Source organism: Temnothorax longispinosus, chromosome 4 (assembly GCF_030848805.1).
Source record: "Temnothorax longispinosus isolate EJ_2023e chromosome 4, Tlon_JGU_v1, whole genome shotgun sequence".
Classification (NCBI taxonomy): domain Eukaryota; kingdom Metazoa; phylum Arthropoda; class Insecta; order Hymenoptera; family Formicidae; genus Temnothorax; species Temnothorax longispinosus.
In genome coordinates, this window is record NC_092361.1 from 20,792,672 (window position 1) to 20,812,475 (window position 19,804).

General features: G+C 38.2%; 4 protein-coding genes across 4 annotated transcripts; 1 reads left to right on the forward strand and 3 right to left on the reverse strand.

The window, feature by feature from the left end:
- Positions 1-20: 20 nt before the first annotated feature.
- Positions 21-3,981, reverse strand: LOC139812274 (exosome complex component MTR3). The gene is made up of 5 exons (XM_071776985.1): positions 3,592-3,981; positions 3,005-3,258; positions 2,719-2,865; positions 461-2,641; positions 21-121 (listed from the first exon to the last, which is right to left on the reverse strand). The coding sequence occupies exons 1-4, from the start codon at positions 3,842-3,844 to the stop codon at positions 2,342-2,344; spliced, it is 954 nt and encodes a 317-aa protein (XP_071633086.1). The 5' UTR covers positions 3,845-3,981; the 3' UTR covers positions 21-121; positions 461-2,341.
- A 355-nt stretch (positions 3,982-4,336) lies between these two features.
- LOC139812282 (baculoviral IAP repeat-containing protein 5-like) lies at positions 4,337-5,685 on the reverse strand. The gene is made up of 4 exons (XM_071776996.1): positions 5,382-5,685; positions 4,958-5,158; positions 4,612-4,735; positions 4,337-4,496 (listed from the first exon to the last, which is right to left on the reverse strand). Exons 1-4 carry the CDS (start codon positions 5,399-5,401, stop codon positions 4,365-4,367), a joined length of 477 nt encoding a protein of 158 aa, XP_071633097.1. The 5' UTR covers positions 5,402-5,685; the 3' UTR covers positions 4,337-4,364.
- Positions 5,686-6,435: 750 nt separating this feature from the next.
- LOC139812283 (baculoviral IAP repeat-containing protein 5-like) lies at positions 6,436-7,567 on the reverse strand. Its single transcript, XM_071776997.1, has 4 exons — positions 7,392-7,567; positions 6,970-7,170; positions 6,765-6,885; positions 6,436-6,663 (listed from the first exon to the last, which is right to left on the reverse strand). The coding sequence occupies exons 1-4, from the start codon at positions 7,409-7,411 to the stop codon at positions 6,553-6,555; spliced, it is 453 nt and encodes a 150-aa protein (XP_071633098.1). The 5' UTR covers positions 7,412-7,567; the 3' UTR covers positions 6,436-6,552.
- Positions 7,568-7,726: 159 nt separating this feature from the next.
- Girdin (protein girdin) lies at positions 7,727-14,559 on the forward strand. Its single transcript, XM_071776938.1, has 23 exons — positions 7,727-8,439; positions 8,574-8,662; positions 8,769-9,078; positions 9,197-9,310; positions 9,414-9,601; positions 9,771-9,852; positions 9,913-10,091; positions 10,184-10,310; positions 10,399-10,522; positions 10,609-10,943; positions 11,026-11,307; positions 11,373-11,479; positions 11,581-11,772; positions 11,874-12,021; positions 12,090-12,272; positions 12,373-12,660; positions 12,768-12,968; positions 13,053-13,198; positions 13,315-13,407; positions 13,517-13,580; positions 13,648-13,756; positions 13,838-13,938; positions 14,020-14,559. The coding sequence occupies exons 1-23, from the start codon at positions 8,389-8,391 to the stop codon at positions 14,275-14,277; spliced, it is 3,771 nt and encodes a 1,256-aa protein (XP_071633039.1). The 5' UTR covers positions 7,727-8,388; the 3' UTR covers positions 14,278-14,559.
- The last annotated feature ends 5,245 nt before the right edge of the window (positions 14,560-19,804 follow it).

Here is a 19,804-nt window from a genome sequence, read left to right on the forward strand (position 1 = left end):
ACAGAGTATTCTAACGCATAATCGTATAATTTTTTTACTATTCTTATACATTGGACATGTGAAAAAGGACTTTTGTTTTTACGAAAGTAAATATATGGTGGTTCATATGGATATTTACATTCTACAATCAAAATAGAAAGATTAATGTTTTTTACTACTTCTTGTCAACCAATATTAAATGTTATTATCAAAATAATTATAATATTATGATTAATATGTATTTTATTTGTTATACAGGGTGTCCTATTTTTAACGATTATTCCCCAAATTTTCATTCTTTTTAATTTTAGAAGAAAATAAAAATTGTAGGGGTGATTATTTAAAATAGCACACCCTATATACACAACTATTTATTACTTAGCCAAATGATCTCACTCACCCATATATACATATATATATATATATATATATATATATATATATATATATATGTTCATAAATATATACGAAATTATTGTACCTGTTGCTTCTCCGTTTTCCGATATTCGCAGCTCGTTTAACTAATGTTCGAAATTTATAAAACGTTGATAAAAGTTGGCATTTTCATCTTCATCTCCAGATGTTTCTCTATTATGTATATATACATATTAAAAAGTCATGAATTTAATATTCTTATGATAAAAAGTTTTAAAAATATACATAGATTTATCGTATTTGTGTAACGTGTTCGCATCATTTGTATAACATCCTCCTCTTCTAAGGAAAAAGAAGTCGCTTGTTGTATATTACCGAAATTTATCGTATTCGAACAGAACGTTTATATCCTCTCGTTTCTTCAAATATCCTTAAAATTTCGAAATAATATAACATAGAACGCCTAATGTCCCTTCACTCTATTAATACAGATTACAGTCGGTAATGCGCGAGCTTAATTGTTTATACAACTTCAGCATCATCTCTTTCGTTCTTTTGTAATATGATGTAGTACGACGCACAGATCACTGTGGATTGTTCCTTTTTTTTATTTAAATGGATAATATTATTACACCAAGCACATTTGTTCACAAGCGGATACGGAATCGATCAAAGATGCGAGCACGTTCACACGAATCGAAGACTCGGCGGACAATTAATCGTTACCAATCAATAACTAGTCGATAAGTTGTCAAAGACGCTTCGCGACTTCTTTGCAAGGGCGTTTCGGGACGGGCAAAATAATAATATTATTATTACCGTTTCTGTTCAATGTGGAATAAATTTATTTATATAATCAATGCGTTTCCCAATCCACGTGTAGACAAAGTTATGACCTTTTTCCATCTGAACTTCCGGCGTTACGAAGGCTTTTCTCAACTCAGGTAGTTGTCACACTCAGGTAGCACGTGTTTTCGATTGGGCCGGACGTCATTTCGGCAAATCGATGTTATTGCTCGATATATGACGTCATTTAACTCGGCTCGGTCAAAAACGTTATAAATATATAAATGAGAGAATTTATTCACTCTCTTCTCCATCATTCTCCATTCTCATCACGCTATCCCGGACAGGCTTGTACTTTATAGATGAAATGTTGGGCTTTTTTAGAGCTTATATATTTAATATATATAATTTTTTCTTACTAATATTAATGACTTTATTTAATTATAAGATATATTCAAAATTACTCAACTTATAATATATTAAAATATATCAAATATTGTATTGTGTGGACACGTGTATAGATATATTATGTTACATTTACAAAATAATAGAATTTCGTAAAAACAAAGAAATGAGTAAACTAATTTTGTATAGCGTATGCAATGGATAGAATGTCATTTTCTTTGTATGCGCTTTTTTTTAATTTTTAATGAAATTGAAGGAGTTGTAGTTGCTTTTTAGAATTGTAAATGTTTTATATAATTTTGTATTTTTGATGTTGTACTGGCGCAATTATTTGCAATTTTCTCTACTTTTATAGCAATCGCATTGATTATTCATATGATAAGTCGATCATAGAAGCGCAACGTTAATCAAATGCATAAAAATTTTTTCTGAACTCATCTATGAAGACTTAAAATATCCAAAATTAATCTAGGCTACACTTGAGATATCTAATATCGATAACTCTGGGCAATAAGCAGGCAAAAAATAACTTTTATATTACATATATAGATATATATAACTTTTTTGTATTGTTATTACAAATATCAATTAATGTTACTATTTGTAAGTCAGCCAAAACATTATATCAATTTCTGTGCTATGAACACATTTCCCGCTTATTGCCCAAAGCCAGAGCTATATATATATGCGCGTATTGAAATCTTCAAACTTGAAATTCGAAGAAGTGCAAGTCTCAGAAGTTTAGTGAGGATTGATAAAAATGAGAATAAAAAATAAGGATAAAAAATTTTTATCTTTATTTTTTATCTGTTCTTTTGCCGCTTGGGCGAAATGCTTTGAACACAGTTTTTACGAGACATTGCTCTAGTATAGGACATATATCCTTATGAGTATCGTTCAAAAGATCCATAGAACGTTCAATGGTATCCATGTCGATGCTGCCTATCACGAACATTTCGGAAATTTGGCCGTGCTGTGGAAGAGCGGCTTGCACGATGATTCCGTGATCGTCCGGCGTGCCTGGCACAGCCTTTGTGGAACAAAAATTTTCTTCCGCATCCGTTGGGTCCACTAAATATGTCCGATCGCATATGCCCTGTTGAGAGACACAAAATTTTATCACGATACATTTTGTCGTTACTTGATAAAAATTCTCAACAGACGTTTACTCACAACGGTGGATGCAGTGACTAAACCAAACATCGGCACTCCAGCGTTTGCCAAAGCTAGACTAGCTGCCATTATCGCCGCGGCCAGCGCGGATCCTCCGTTGTCAAGGACTGTCGCGTAGACGTCGACTTGAAAATTAGGGAACTCTTGCTGAAATGAGAGCGCGCGACAATTGATAATTATAGATACAGTCTTGAAGTTGCACAAGTTATGGGTGTTAGCAATGAATTTGTGCATATTATTCTCAGTTTGAACCCTCAATTGGGAAAAAAAAATGGAAGATACGTACCAGACACACCGCTGGTTCTAAAGCCCTTTGCAGTATTGAGCTGTACTCCTTTTCCTCTGCATCTTGCTGATGTAATTTCCGTTTGCGATGAGAGAAGGGTGCGAATTTGAATTCGCAAAACAGTTCCCCCTGCACGCAGTAGCCAGTTTTGTTCGGTACCTCTCTAGGATCGAATACCGAGCAGATGACCTTGGTATCGCCCATCTCGATATACGCGGAACCTTTTGCCTGACTAACTATGCCTGTTTTCACAACTGTCAACAAAGTTTCAACAAAGTTTACTTCACGCATTCTTTTTATAAGACCTAACTAAGAAATTTGACCGCTTAATGGTGGCCAAACTCTGGTTAATTTTATCGGTGATTAATTTAGCTAGAGAATCACCTAAAATAAACTTCTAACTACGAATTTCTCATTTAACTTAATCTTTGTCTCCGTTGAACAAAGAAAGTAAATAATTTTGTCCACTTTGACAAAATACTGTAGATATTTCCTGACAAGTTAAACGTCGATTAAATTAACCAGACTTTAATCAAAGTTGTTCTAAATGGAGCTTGTTGTTACATGTGACATAACCTCAACCTTACATATATTTCTAAGCTCCTTATTTGAACGGCCGTCGTGCCTTTTCGGGGCACCGGGTTGTATCTCATCTTCTTTCACTTCGGAGTGAATATAAATATCATACGGCGTAGAAGCGTCTGGACCGTTAATACGTTTCTGGTCGATCGGCATTGTGCACTCGTGTTGTATGTACACACAGCTGACACAGCACCTATAACCTATAAACACATGCCGGCGCTCAGCTCCACGTGGTATCGGTGCTATACATACGTACATCCAAAATATACCAAAATCTATAGTTCACGTAACGTTTACTATAGATTTGCAGCCCTTAGTACATTCGGAGCATGCTTCTCTGTTCAGGGTGCCTTATTTAATTATAATGAGGTTTATAAACTGATCGATTTGAGGCAAAATGTTTATCTCGTGACGCTCGTGAACATCATTTGTCGCAAATTTGTGTGCATTAATATAAATGTCATTGCTCCTTAAATTAATAATTGAATTAACTGGTTAAGAGACATGAGAAACTCAAATGTGTGCGCACAATATATTTTTTAAGAAAAGTATCACAAAAATATCTTTAAACATTCAGATTTTCTAAAGTAGAACGGATGTTACATTATAATAATAGTGATAGCAATTACTATCCAGTGTAACATTTAAGGCTGCGGTCCACTTGACGCTACAAATGCTTCGAAGCATTCCTCTTCTCTTTTCTTTCAATGAAGAAAGAAGGAGAAGAAGAACGCTCCAAAGAATTTGTAGCGTCAAGTGGACCGCAGCCTAAGACTATCTACACGTTGATAATACGATAAGGTCTTTTTCTATATTTGTCTTGATTTAATATCCTATCTATAGATTGCTTGTGCATTATTCGTTCCGTGTCAGCTCTCACTTTGGCGAGACTCTCTTTCACATTGTCCATCTGCAAAATAGTTTTGCGTAACATTGTTATTAAGCGTAAAACAAATCAACTAAACAGATCGACGCAACTGGACCTTACAAAAAACACAATTTAAAAAGTACACAATTATACTTACATCAACTTTTATATTGTACTCTTTACACAAAGAACATAGCTCTTTGATCGACCATTTATTCTCGTCTGGCTTGTTGAATCTAACAAACGGACAGATCAATGGATACTCCTTCATATGCTTGCGCCTGTAAATTTTCATAATTTTTAAGTCTTTGCTGAAAAATATATATGATAATGGGAGCTTTCCAGCAAGCGACACAAGTCGACACAAGTGTCAATTTGTCTCTATTAATCATTGCCAAAAAAGAAAGATAGAACGACGTTTGCGTCGACTTGTGTCGCTTACTGGAAAGCTCCCAATGTCTACATGCAAGTTACTTTTGTCGCGACTCGCGACGTATACGTACCATGGATCGTCGTCCGGTTTCCAACCACTGAATTGTCCCCCGCACATGAAACATTCGACCAAGTCCGGCTCGTTGCTGTCTCCAACAACGTAAAATCCAGCGTCAGCCATGCGTTCGGCGTTGCATTTGTCAGAGTCCTTAAAAGGCCAGCTGCTGTATGTTGCGCTTCTGTTTCGCTTCCAGAAGTAGGAGGTAGTGTTCCTGAGAAGAGACGCGGGAGATGAAGTAATCTAGCTTATCGTGTCGAGAAGGACGCTATAAAGTAGAACTCGTAGCGTCCGCGATTGCGAAACAAATAGAACACGATTCGAAAATGACGAGTGGAAGATGAATCGGAGGGTCCTTTCAATAAGTGTGTTGCTCCAATCATTTCGAGACTGTTATTGAACTTCCGTTCATTTTCAAGAGTGCCGAAAATACTTACGGTATCTCCGCGATGATCATCTCGAACGCTCGATTGATTCTCCTCGACAATTGTCGGCGACAATTATGAAAGAAAATGACAGCCTTGTCAAATTCAACGAGATTCAACGGCGTCCCGGCGAAGAACGAAAATTCAAATGCTTAAATATTCTTATTTTTCTTCTTTCATAGCTGGCTGCGTTCAATTGCGTTCCGTAATGTTCAGCGTCCCGTGCGTGAAAACTGGTGAAAACCAACTGGAGTTAGTGGAGTTTATTGGAAAAATGACGAATCTTCCCGGAGACTCCTGGCACACGTGTGTCATTACGTCATCAATTCACGTGGTCACGTCTGATAGGCTCGTATTTAGAGACGCAATGCTAGGCACTTCTCTCGGGGTCCATATACAGTTTTTTAAATTTATTGTTTTTTTATTCACTACTACCGTGTTATGGTGTTATATTGATATATAAAGTAATTTATTATATGTAAAATATTTATCAGAAAATGATAATAAAGAAACGTTTATTAAACAAACAATTTGATAAAATTATTCAGTAACATAATTTATGCAGCAGAAGAATTGGTTAATAGTTTTAAATAATGATACAATTATTGTTCAAATGTTAGTATTTTTATAAGTTGACGGAAGCAACAAATAAATTTAATAAATTTACTTAATTTTTTATATATATATATATAAGCTGTTATTTATCTATTTATTAAAAATTTTGTATTTTGTTTAATATCGTTTCTACCTTTTCTAGGAGGGATCTGACGATACCTTTAAATATAACATGTTATGTACGCGACTAATGAGCATTTTAGCGGCTGCTGGAATATTCTATAACGCGCAAGCGCGAGTTTTTCCCTCCATATCATAGCAACCAAGCACAACAGCACGTGGTGAAAAAGCTTAGCTCACGTTACGTATATCGTATATCCTATAGATTTTCAGTACTATTGTATATAAATATATGACACAGGGTGTCCCCTATTTGTCTGTTGAATATCTTTGTAACTAACGCTTAAATTAATTAATAATTAAAAGGTGAAATTTGATTGCTTATATGCAATATATTTCTTAAGCATTGCAAAATATATTTAATTAGTTCTCAAAATAGGGCAGACATATCGTACAAAATCTATAATTAACCGATGCTCTTCTCATTATCGTACAAAATCTATAATAATTAACCGGTGCTCTTCTTATTCTTGTGCGATGATCTGTGTACAAACAGCTCGTTCGTCAACTGTGCCGCTTTATCTTTCAGAGTCTCGACACTTCTTTTCACTTCGTCCTTCTGCGAAATAGATTTGCATGGTACTGTTATTAAGTATAATGTAAACTAAATAGGTATCGACAATCAAATATAATTTAAAGCACATACACAATTATACTTACTAATTCTTTCGTCTTGTACTTTCTGTATAAATCATATAATTCATTCACTGTCCATTCCATTTCATTTTGCTTGTTTAATTTGACGAACGGACAATCCGACTGATGCTTCTCATGCTCGCTCCTACAAATTCTCGGTTTTAAAGTTTTTGTCGACAAAAATAACAATAATAAATGTTCATACAAATCACGTCGTTGCTTGACCTACCACGGATCATCGTTCGGCTCCCAACCATCCAGCTGCTTGCCACAAATGAAACATTCGACCAAGTCTGGCTCTTTGTTGTCCCCAATAACGTAAAATCCAGCGGCAGCCATATGCTCCGCATTGCACTTATCGGAGTCCTCGAAAGGCCAGGTACCGTACGTTGCCCTTCTGTTCTTCGTCCAGAAGTAGGCGGTAGTCTCCCTGAAAATAAGATGGGAGGTGAAATAACCTAACTTCTTGCAACCTTGTCCTGAAACCCCAAGTGCTCCACGATTGTAAATCGTGATAGAACAAGATTACGAAGTTCGAAATTACATTGTTGAAGACAAATCGGAATCTTTTAAATAAATACGTTGCATGTGCAGCGTTCTGGTCTCATTTCGATATTGTTGTTGAACTATGTTTATCTTATCAATACTTACGGTAACCCCACGAAGACCATGTTGAACGCTCGATTGACTTTCTCGACAATTACGAAAGAAAAGGACCGCTTTATCAAATTCAACGGGATTCAACGGCATTCGCTACGAAAACGAATGAACCGAACGTTCAAACGTCACTCTTATCTCTCGGTTGCAGCTGTCGGCGTTCGGGAAACAATCCCCACGTGTCCTCGCAGAGCAGAGCACCCTACATGAAGCTAGCCGACAGAAATGATTAAATTTGATTATTTTTAACTTTTCCGAGTGTATTTTGTTTGTAAATCGTTTGCGATTGTTGCGAGCCTATTTTTTAACGTTTGTGACAAATTAGTTTAACAAAATTGATATCAGAATTAGGTACGACGCAAGTTGTCCGATTGGTCGGATCAACTTCGGACTCGCAGCCCGCTGATGTTCAACGCGCGCGAGTCCGTCTGAACGGACTTTAAGCTAATCGCCAATCGCGCACGATCGAGCCTGCGCGACGCTCATGGTCGCGTTCTCGCTGTTTTTGTTATGAAAACGATCAGCTGTGAGAGCTCCCGAGGATTTTCGTCGTACCGGCTGCACGTCCGGTAGCGAGGCAGGTTTCGGCTTCGCTTGAAACCGGCGACGGGACGGTAAACGCGTTCTCCTCCCGCGCGAATGACGTGCGTCGCGACGCCGTGGGCGCCGACGATCCGCGTCTCGTCCGCGACGTCCGAGTCCGAGCCGCACGCGTCGGTCCGCCGACGTGATCGTGCGGCGATTTGAACGCGGGGGTCTTCGCGAGCGATTCGGGAGGTTCGCCTCCGAGGAGGTTTCCCACCGTAGGCCGTAGGCTCTCGGGGGGAGGAGTGGGCTTGGAGTCGCGCGACTCTCACCACGAATTCGCGGGGCAGCCTCCGACGGCACCGATTCCCCCCTCACGGTGCCCCGTCGTGGGAAAGGTAAACGTCAACGTCGACAGACAGATGATAACCGCGTACACGCTCGTCCTGCGTCGAGTCCCACGAAAATGGCCTCCTCGGAGATTGACGATTTCTTGGCGGGGCCGCTGGTCACCTGGGTGAGTCTTCTCGACTGAGAAACTCGGATGTTTCCTTGTCGATGTATGAGGATGTGTGACGAGATCATTGAAGTGTGTATCGACTCGATTGTGGGTGAGATTTTGATCAAGAATGTTCTTTGGTTTGCTTTCAGTTCGCTAGCTGTTTGGAAGATCCCAATGTATTGGCGAACTACGAGGACTTAGTGGACGGTGTCTTGTTGCATAGTGTCTTCCTGCAGATGTGAGTCCTTTAGTGTACGAGAGGAGATGTTGAGTTATCAGTTCGCGATTGTGGAACATTCGAGATGTTGAAGTGTAATGTTAATATTTGCTTTCGTTACTTGTAGCAATCCAGAACCGCTGCACGATGAAGTGGTGCCATCCAACAACAATCCCGTTATCCGTACGAAAAACTTGAGGACCGTGATACAGAACATAAAACAATTTTACGAAGAGGAGTTAGATCATGTGATTTTAAAATTGCCCGACGTTACGAATTTGGGAAAGGAGCCAGAATTGTACATAGCGGATATGAAGTTGTTGCTGTTGTTGCTTCTCGGATGTGCTGTCCAGTGTCCGAATAAGGAGAAGTTTATTACCAAGATAAAGACTCTGCACGTCGACATTCAGCTCGCGATAGTGGAGTGCATTAAGCAGGTATCGTTACCACTGAAAGTAATTACTAATAAAGATAGATACTACAGAAATAAATTATATTAACATAGCTGAAAAAATGATATTAGTGAAATTTATGTATAAATATGTATGTATCCAGGTTACGGATCATCAAGACATAGTTATTACGCAAGATGCTATGGAGAATGCAAATATGGGTTACCTGTTTGTCCAAATAAAAAAATGGATCCAAGAATTGGATTTATATCGGGAGGTACGCCAGTCTCTTAATTGGATAATTGTTTTGTTGGTACATTTGAAAGAGTATGCACAGTTTGATATTACAATTATTGTAATATTACATTTTGTGAAAGCAGAAGTGGAGGGACACAGTGCTGGACGATAGCGTTGAACGAAACGATTCGTCTATCAGTGCAGAATCGGAAGATATAAGCAAAGTGCAGCAGTCTCATCCTGTCGCTAAAACGGAAAGAGAAGATAATCATCATTACGCGGTTGAATTGGCTGACTGGAAGTCTAAGGTTCGGAAACAGCGCCAGGAATTGTACGTATTTTCTGAAAAATCAAACTTTCTCTTATAGATACTACTACTTTCATGTCTAAAATAATTTTTTTTGAGAACAGTTAAAACTGAGAAAATTTATTTTATATTTTTTAATATTCATTTTCTCGTGAAGAATTGTTATAAATTTCCATGTGTATAATTTTTACAGGGAAGAAAAAACGGAAGCTCTACTCGAATGTAAGGAAGAACTGGAGCATAATAAAACATTGCTTGTAAAACTAAAGCAAGAGGTAATACATCGAGTAATTTGCATGTTTGTAGTGTGGAGTACATAAAGTTTATAATTTTAGAATCAAGAGTTGATGCACGAAGCTCGTACTGCTAAATCATACAGAGATGAATTGGATGCTGTGATTGAAAGAGCGGACAGAGCAGACCGTTTAGAAATAGAGGTCACACGTTATAGAGAAAAACTTACGGACATCGAATTTTATAAAACTCGGATAGAAGAGTTACGTGAAGATAATAGGTAATATACGTTATATGTTCTGTAATATTTTAACAGTATAATGAGTAAAGTAATTATTATACATTTAATAATTGTTATATATACATTTTAAGAGTTTTAATGGAGACCAGAGAAATGCTTGAAGAACAATTAAGCTCGTCAAGAAACAGGGCAGACAAAGTATTGGAGCTCGAATCTGAAATTATTAAGTATAAGCAGTTGCTTAACGATGTGGCATTGGTAAGAATTTCAGGAATTTTATAGTATCAACACGAAACTGATAGTATCCGTAATAAGATGTAAATAAGAAATTAAAAATAATTCACAGGAACGTGCTGCTGACAAAGAAAAATATCAAGAGCTCGTTGAGGAAAATACACAACTGCATCAATTAACGAAAGCTGCTGCTAGTGAGGCTGCATTAGCTGGCTCTAGTGACTCCGAAGAACCAGGTAATCTTGCAGTAAAAAAAAATATTAGTAAAATTATATTTTATTTAAATGAAGACAACTAAATGACATTTAATTAATGTTTTTAGTGCATAATGATAACAGACTGTCCGAACAATTGACGAGCAACGCTCAGACACGAGCATTAAAATTAGAACTGGAAAACCGCCGTTTAAATACTTTAATCGATTCACTGAAAGAGAGTTCATTCCATGAAAATTCCTCTCGCGTTTTGGAACTGGAGAAGGAGAAAAAGAAACTCTCCTTGAAAATTGAATCATTGAACGATAATAAAGAAAGACTCACGCAACAAAATACCGACCTGGAATTAGTCTGCAAGCAGGCATTGGAAGAAAACAAGAAACTTCAGAATACTCTTAAAAATCAACGAACCTCTTTCGAGAAGCAGCAACAAGAAGTCCAAGTATGTTAGATCAAATTACGCTTTTCTGAATACTTTATTTCAATATTGTGTTTATCTAATCTTTGTTTCGTGCCATATTTAGACTCACCATGTAAAAATGATGGAACTGGAAAAAAATTATGATACGGCGGTGAAAGAGAAACAACGTGTTCAGCTATTATTAGAGAGCGTGCAACGACGTGCCGATGATTTAGAACGCACTCTGGAAACGACAAATCAAAAGGTTGAGGAATTGAAGCTCATCGAAAACAATATCAACGATATTAACTCCAAGTGCCTCGATCTCGAAGCAAGATTAACGGCGACAGAGAAAGAGAAAGATGCCGCACAACGCGATATTCACAAGTATAGAGAAACAATTGAGGTGAATATTAATCGCATATTATGAATACTTAATATAGACGTAAACAATCTTGCGTGATATTTTAGGAGAAAGATGTAGCCTTAGATAAAGCAACAAATACAATTGAAGTCTTGGAGAGGAAAGTAGTACAACTTGAGCAGGAGTTACAAGATTGTGTTACGCAGATATCGAGGTGTGTTTGAAGAAATCCATTGTTTGTATAATAAGTTAATTATTTTTAATAACTTTGAATATGGGCTTTATCAAAATATCAAAAAATGGTTTTTTTTCTAGATTGCAAGAAATTGAGCGGTCCAGCAAAGAGCTCGACTCACGAGCTGCGATTGATAGAGAAACTTTAGAGATACTTCAATCTAATCTCGTCGCAGAAAAGCTAAGTAATCAACAGCTGTACACGGTTTTGGAGAAACTCGGCCTTAGCGATAATATATTGCTGTCCCAACCTGTGGAAACTATATTAGAAAGGTATGGATGACCATTATGTATGGATAACAGAGAAATCAATGCGGAAATAAATTTGCTCTTGCTAATTTGTAATTATGTATATATAAATTTAATTGTTGTAGAATTGCTCAAATACCAGAAGTGATCAATCTTATTAAAAAATCCTTCGTATCGGAGAGCAGTGAAGAAACGACATCCGAATCCACAGCTTGCACCGACAAGGAAAGCGATGTTAATAAGACCTTAGAGATCGTGATAGAACCTTTAAAGGTATTTACATTTAAAAGATTTCCATTATTGTTTGCACTTTAATATTATATTTTATTCTCCAATTTTAGAGAGAATTGAAACATTTGCAAATAAAGGCATCTATGTCTGAAACGGCAGTGGAGCATCTATTGTCCGAGAATGCGAAACTCCAGGTTCACATAACAACGTTACAGTCGCAAAGCAATTCGTTAACCGCGCAGCATACCGCATTGCAATTGGCCAATTCGCAACTTGTTGCGGAAAAAGAAGAGGTATTTGTGTTTTCGTGTAATTTTTATTTTGTTTCTTTTATTATGCTCTATATATCTTAAAATTTCTATATACTTAACCATATTATGTATGCATATATAGCTCTTGAAAGAACGTAGCACACAGCAGAACGTATATTCCGCGCTAATTCACGATCAAAACACCTTACAATCCTTGCATGAACAATTGAACAACGAGTATGAGAATCTGCGTCGCGAACGGGACTCTCTTAAATCGAATTTAAGAGACGTGAAGAATGAAAATAGAACGTTGCGCGAGACCTGTGAAAGATTAGAGGCGAGAAGTGAAACACTGCAATCTGAACGGGAAGCCCTGATTAATAACACGAAAAGCTTAAATAATTTGCGAGGAGAACATTCCAAGTTGAAGGTATCTATTTGTAAGAAATATGACTGAAACATCTGATATATTGTATATAAATCTCGTTTTATCGATAATTTAAAATTTAGATTTTAATTACGCTGCAAATATTCTAGGATGACTTTAGAAACCTATATACTGCGAGTGAAAGATTGAAAGCAGAGTATAGAAATTTGCAGGATGATTATAGGAAGAATAAAATCGAGATGAACCGCCTCAGCTTAAAGCAGACTGAAATGCAGGGCGAACTCAGTGTCAAAGACGAACAATGCTCGGATCTGAAGTTAGAGGTCAATAGCCTTCATGAACGATGCGATGTATGTATATGATTTTTATAACAATATTACAGTTTACTGATTATGAGAAAAACTAGAATGCATGTTATTTTCTTTTTTTTAAAGAGGCTGCTAGAAATGAACTCTGGGTTGGACAATGACAGACGTTCTTTAATGGAACATATAAGTTTATTATTTACACAATACCACGAACTTTTAACACATTCGCTTCAAGACAAGGAGCATTATCACATGGAAGAGAAATTATTCGCGTTAGTATGACAGCTCATTATTTTTTTATAACATTATATTTCGAGTCTTTTAATTCATTAATTATATTAATTCAGTTTTTATTCAGCAACTCATTTTATTAACGTATGTGTTACAGGGATAAAGTTAATCATTTGTACAGACAAAAAGAAAAGTTGGAAGACAAGATTATGGAGCACTACAGAAAATTGAACAGCTGCACTACCAAGAAGTACGTTTACCAGAAAATCATAATTTTATGATTCATATTTTCTTTAAATTTTATATATAATACAACTTGCTTCTTATCGAAACTTACAAATGTTATGTTTTTAATACAGGAAAGGTTTTGGGGCCAGTTTAGTTCGCAGAGTCAGAAAAGCCGGGTCGGAACTTCTCAATAAGGTAAATAATTCTATATAATAAAATATACTATGTTTACTTCATAGTAAAACTTGCTTATCTATTGTAGAATCGACGTTCATGGGCCGAAGATTCCAAGCAGTCAGACAGTAAAACATACGAGTCGGACACAGGCGGAAACGATTCAGATGCGAGCACCGACGACTATCGTTTACCCGGTAAATGATTTCTTAGAATAAGAGATGTTTAATTCATTGATTATGACAATATCAGGAATGTAGCTACTATTTTGTTTCCAGGACCGAGCAGAGTCTTCGGATCGGACGCGCTTGGACACGCTGGAACCAGAAGAACGGTGTACTATACTGATGATTCCCCACCATCGTCCGCTTCTTTACCTGTAAGGAATAATTATATAATAACAAAAATAATAATCTGTCACAAGAATGCAATGTTTATCAAGGAAATCTTTGAAACACAGGCAGACAGGTTGCTGAGCGAATCCTTCCAGGAACAAGGAGACAACGTGCACGCCGCGCCGATGGAAACGAAACCGGAAGCGCAAGTCGAGTCACGTCCCTTTTTGATCTACAATAAAGTATCGGCAGTCATAAACGAGTCGAAGAACATTGGCAGTCCGATAAAGGATGCAGCGCAAGATGAAGCGCTCGCAGAACCTCCCGCTGAGAAAGAGCCAAAGACTGGCAGTCCGATATGGTACGAGTATGGTTGTGTATAATCTTCCACATCCCTGATGCTTCCATTAATATGTCCGAAAACAAGAAGAGAGAGAAAAAGAACGTGTTTTTATATGTATATTCTCACTAGTTTACATATGCTTTCTAGAAAGCAAGGCTTTCTCTGCCGATTTCGATGCATTTTTCCCTTGTTAGTACATTAACCGCACTATTTTGTAATTTTATAACGTACGAAAGCTAACGCAATACGAGTGTATACTTGTTCAAAAAAAATCGCAAAACCGTCACAGAAAGTATTATATATACTAAAGATTTATATTTTGTAGCTTTAGTAAACGAACTACCATAATTGTCGACGCATCGCTCCTGAAATTACAAAGTAGCCTTAAGAATAGAGCGCCTACGAGTTCCTAAAAAGCTGTTTGTGTTAAGATCAGTCGAAAAATATTTTTATCGTCGACTCGATTTGAAAATCTATCGTGTGATGTGTTCTTTTTATCTCATGTACTTTTAATCCAAATCTTTTCGCAGATAAGATTTTGATAATAAATTTCATTCTATTCGCGTGTAGAAGAGACTGGGGATGGATATGATTTGTAACTAATTTATTAACGATCCTCCGTGAATAATTACGAAAACATGAGATAATCAGATTGAAGCAATTAATTATAGTGTGCTTGATTTTATTTAATGATTAACCGATTTTTTTTTACATATTTACGTGTATAATACATACTCGTCGAAGTTCTCTGTTACGTTATTGTTCACAGCTGTTCAATGCCACGTACCTACTGTTGACGCGTAGGTAGAATTCTTATGTTTATATTCTTCAGAATGTAAGATATATAACTGTTCACTTTTCTCTTAGACGCTAAGACTAATTTAGAGACAAGATACACTATGGTGACAAGAGCTTATGCTGATAATAATGGCATAAGCATGCATTTGCTTTTGCAGTTACACCGATTACCTCTTTATCGCTCGACTTATCGCATCGATGTAAGTTAATAGGCTATTTTCTACATTTTGATAACTTATACTTTTATAACGATTGTGTATGTGTTAAGTATATATAGATATAGTGTCTATATGTCTTCTGTGTCTTAAAAGTTTTGTCAAGCAGAGATTTTGCACAGGAACATAATCGAGTACTTAAGAATTCAGTATTAAATAATGTCTTATCATGTTCTTGCTATTCCCAAGCACTGCCTTCTAAATGGTTGTCTTCCCGCAAAACGAAATACGATCATCGCGATCGGTGCGTGATACAATTTGTATAATTGCAATTCCGTTACATCATTGCGTATTAAATAAAAAGAAGTACAATACTTAAAGTAATACCAATATTCCCGCTTGGGTTCGTAATTTATTTTTAATAAATAACGGTAAGTTAAAACGTTAAAAACGTAAAAAAAGAACATTTTTGTTTTAAAAAATGTTATTGCACAAAAGATGACAACGCTTAATTAATTTAATCAAAAAGATGAAAAACAAAAAGCATAAAATAATGTGTTTTGCAAAATTAAAATGATTATTTCAAGTAATTTGTAGAAATAATAATTTCTCATAATTACGGTATATTTTATGCAACTCTTTTGAATTATATTTTGACAGCCGTCAAAAATATGGGCGCCGCCATATTATATGTATATCGTTTATCCATGCTTTACCGTTTTGTTAAAGAACTTATTATTAATTATGTACACTTGTTTATCAAATTTGCGAAACCAATCGTCACACAAATGGCACATCTGATACGATAATGTGATACTACTTTGTTACTATTATTAATATTATTGCTGCTATTATTAATTGCTAATTATTAACGAGATATAAATTTTCGACACTATGTAACGCGGACATCGATTTATTTTGTGACGTTGAAATCTGAGTTTCAGTTGTTTGTAAATTGCAAGCGGCAACATAAGATTGTGAAATTCCTCTTACATTTTAGAAACAACTTCGCAGCATTTGTATCTTGTAACTGATGCAATTAGGAATATTAATGGAACGGAAAGGTTCTCAGAATAAGTACACAGCAAAATAATTTGCTTTTTTGAGTTGTGAAATATTTGAAGAACTATTTCAAAGCTAATAAAATTGTGCTAATTAAAAACACATTTTTATATATAAAAAAATGTTTAATTTTCTTTATGTGAATGTTACAACGTACAATCTCATTTTTTGAAATCTTACTTCATTATTGTAACATAGTGTAAACTACTGTAAACACATATCGGCTAAAGGTACAAACACCTATGTATATATTTGAGCAGTTTTTCATTTTCTACGCAATAGTCATATTTCTAAAATTATTTATAAGTTTATTATCTTCCAAAATGCCGTTTTTTTCCTAAGAAAACTAAAAAAATATGTAACAGTAGTTTTTCTCAGATATTTTCGATTCTATATTACATTTCTTGATCAGTCGCGGGTACTACATGATTCTACAGTAAAAACTATAGTTGTGAATCTCGTATATTTCATTAATGATTTCTCAAATTCCAAAAAGCAAATTATAAACGGTAATTGATGCATCATGACTCATGAGAGTTTTGTATTTTTTCTTTTTTCTTAAAATTATATTCGAGAAAGTTTCCGAATCTTGAAATGAGGTTCTGGAGGTCGATTTTGTGTCTCTTGAAACGAGGTGAAAATTACAAAAGTGGATAGATTTACTAGATTTCGACAAATGAAATTATAGATACTCTAACGAATTTCCTCATTTTTGTAATTTTTACCTCGTTTCAAGACAGACAATCGACTCCCTGATCCTCGCGTGATTTCCACGAGAAATAAAGCAGCTGCGATATACTACGGCATCTCGAACGAAAATCTCACGCATAGTAATGTTCGCCGGTTGCCTATCCCTTCGTTTTTCTGCCGGTTTTTCTACGGTTGACATTAGTATGCTCTGGTCAAAAAATTGTCCATCGCGCGACCCCTTTCCCAAGTGTTTCTCAGGCCCCTCTCTCCCTCTCCCTCTCGTTCTTGTAAATTTGCATATTTCTAGCCAAGGAACCGTGCTACTTCGTTAAGCACGTTCCGTTAAACCCTTTTTTCTCGCGAACGGAGATATTAAGATCCTAAAATCCACGCGTAGCTCCAAAGACCTAGCTATTTCTTTTCCAAATAAAATATCGCAAAAATGGACATTTTTTAAAGAGAGATGATGAAACTCGAAGGCAATGAGATATCGCGTGCCAAATTGAAACAATAATTTTTATATTGAGATTATCCTGAATTTTATTGCATGCATTTATTAAAATCAGAAGTCGCGGAATCAATCTCGTGTCCTGACCTCTTCGAGACAAGTGAACGTCTTTCGACGTTTGTAGCAAATAATTAAGATCGTAGAGATCAATATCCAGAAAATCCGGTCCAAGAATATAGCGCGCTATATACTGACAAAACGATATATCTTCGTACACGAGATTTTGTGTAAAATTATGTTTTTTCGCGTGGGGATATGACTGATCCGCACAGTTATTTGGGTTTAGCAAATTGACACTGTGGGCACTCACATACGAGGGACAGTGCAACGTAAACATTCGAGAAAAAGAGAAAAACAAGATACAACCTAACATAAGCGTAATAAGATGAATAAGAATAAAAAACTGAGCTCGTATAATTTTTTTATGCGGACGCAGAGCAGGCGACGGTTAAATTCTTTTATAAATTTACATCCCTTGATTAAAAAAGAAAGGTAATTCGATCTCCTTGAACGCACTCCTCCCTTACGCGAAATCGTAAATGGGATTGACGATTTTAACGTAAAATCATCCCTCTTCCCAGTACCAATAATGGACTGTATCCCGTACAGCGAAGAAATCGAATTATCTAACAATTAACCGGCGCATCCGCCTTATAACTCGCTCGTGCAATCGCGCGACGTAAAGCGATCTCGCCGGTCTCACCGGAGCCAGAGCGTCCGGATCGTTCTATGCAAATCGCGAATGAGCGAGCGAGCGAGCGAGCGGACGGACGGATGAAGCGAGCGAGCGAGCGTCGCGCGGCGCGGCGCGGCGCGGCGCGGCGCCTTTGGCTTCTCCCGGCGCTCTCTCACCCTTTCACGGATTACGGAGCTGTCGCAAAAAACGTCCGCCTCGCAGTAACGGTCTGCCGGCAAAACCTCCCTTTCCGCCTTGCTTTTTCTACGTGCGAAAATAAAAGTCTCTCGCGCTTTTCCTACCGGTCCGGAGAAAGGCCGCGGGAGTGGGGGGATGGGAACGGGAGCAGGGGGAGGAAGGGGGCAAAAATAAGAGCGGTGGGAGGGTACACGAGGGTTGGCGGCGGTCTGGCGATCGGAGGAGGGGGGCGGCAAAAAGAATCGTAGCGATGTCGGCGAAGGAGGAAAAAGAGCAGTCCGCGCGAGAGGCGACGAAGGGGTGGCGAAAGGAAAGGGTTGAGCGAAGAGAGAGAGGAGCGAGCGGTCCGGAGGAAAAACCGAGATTCCGGGATGTGAGATTTCGAGAAATATACGTTCCCGGTCGTTGCGCGATCAAATGTCATCACGCTGCGTATTATTACGTCATATGATATTATGCGCCCGGAAACTATTTTGGTATAAATTCGGTAAAGGGGGTATCGTTTTACATTGTCACCGTCACATGTTTTTTGAGACATATGAAAAATTACTTATATATTTTTTCGAAATACATTAATGATATGAGATCCCTTTATTCTTCTATATTTTAATTCCGAGATCGTAAATCTGGCCGCGTTACCCCCCCGATGACACGATCACCCCTAGGTGAGCATGTGCCATCGCGGTTTCCCTCCTGGGCCCACCCTTTAACGTCCAAATGCCAAAACGTGCGCGCCAAGGATGAAGCGGAGGGGTGGGGAGGAAAACTGTGGGGGTAGGATCGGTAGGACGTGTACTTCGCCAGGGTACCGCATGCCGGGTGGGTTTCGGGTACCACCCTGCAAAAATGTCGGTTCCTCGGGGCCGCAGTAGACAGCGGGGTAAGGAGGTCGCGCATCCACAGGGGTTGCGCGGTGCGGCGGTTGAGAGGGGAAGAGAGAGGGGGACACGAGGGAAGATGGGTTTTTACGGCGCGCCCTCCCCGTCGTTCCGTGCCCTCCTCTCCGCCCCACCGTCCCTCTTCAGCCTCGGCGGCAGGGGCGGCGTGAGGCAGGGGCGCGTTTTTATGACGACCACGGCGAGGGCCAGGGAGGAGCTTATGTACACCACGACGACACCGGTAAGACGAGCGGTTGGGGACGAATGGCGGGAAGGAGGGTGGGAGAGGGGGGGACATCACGGGTTTTCGCATCATTCTCTTCTGGACCCCCGCGTGCCGGAGCCCGCACGGAATGCGACCTCCGGCCGATCCGCGAGGCCACGCCTCTCACGTGGCTGACGATGGCTCGGGTCCGTGGGTTCGGCGTGCCCCAGCAGCAGCGGATTTTAACCCCCCCGCCGAATGCGCCGGGGTACGAGCCGCTCCGGGGCAACGATGCTGATTATCCGTCGCGCGGGAGAGATCGCCTCCTGCTCCTCGATTCCGTAACGTATATGTCGTACGTTACTTAATTTTTAAATCTATCCGCCGTACCCTCGTA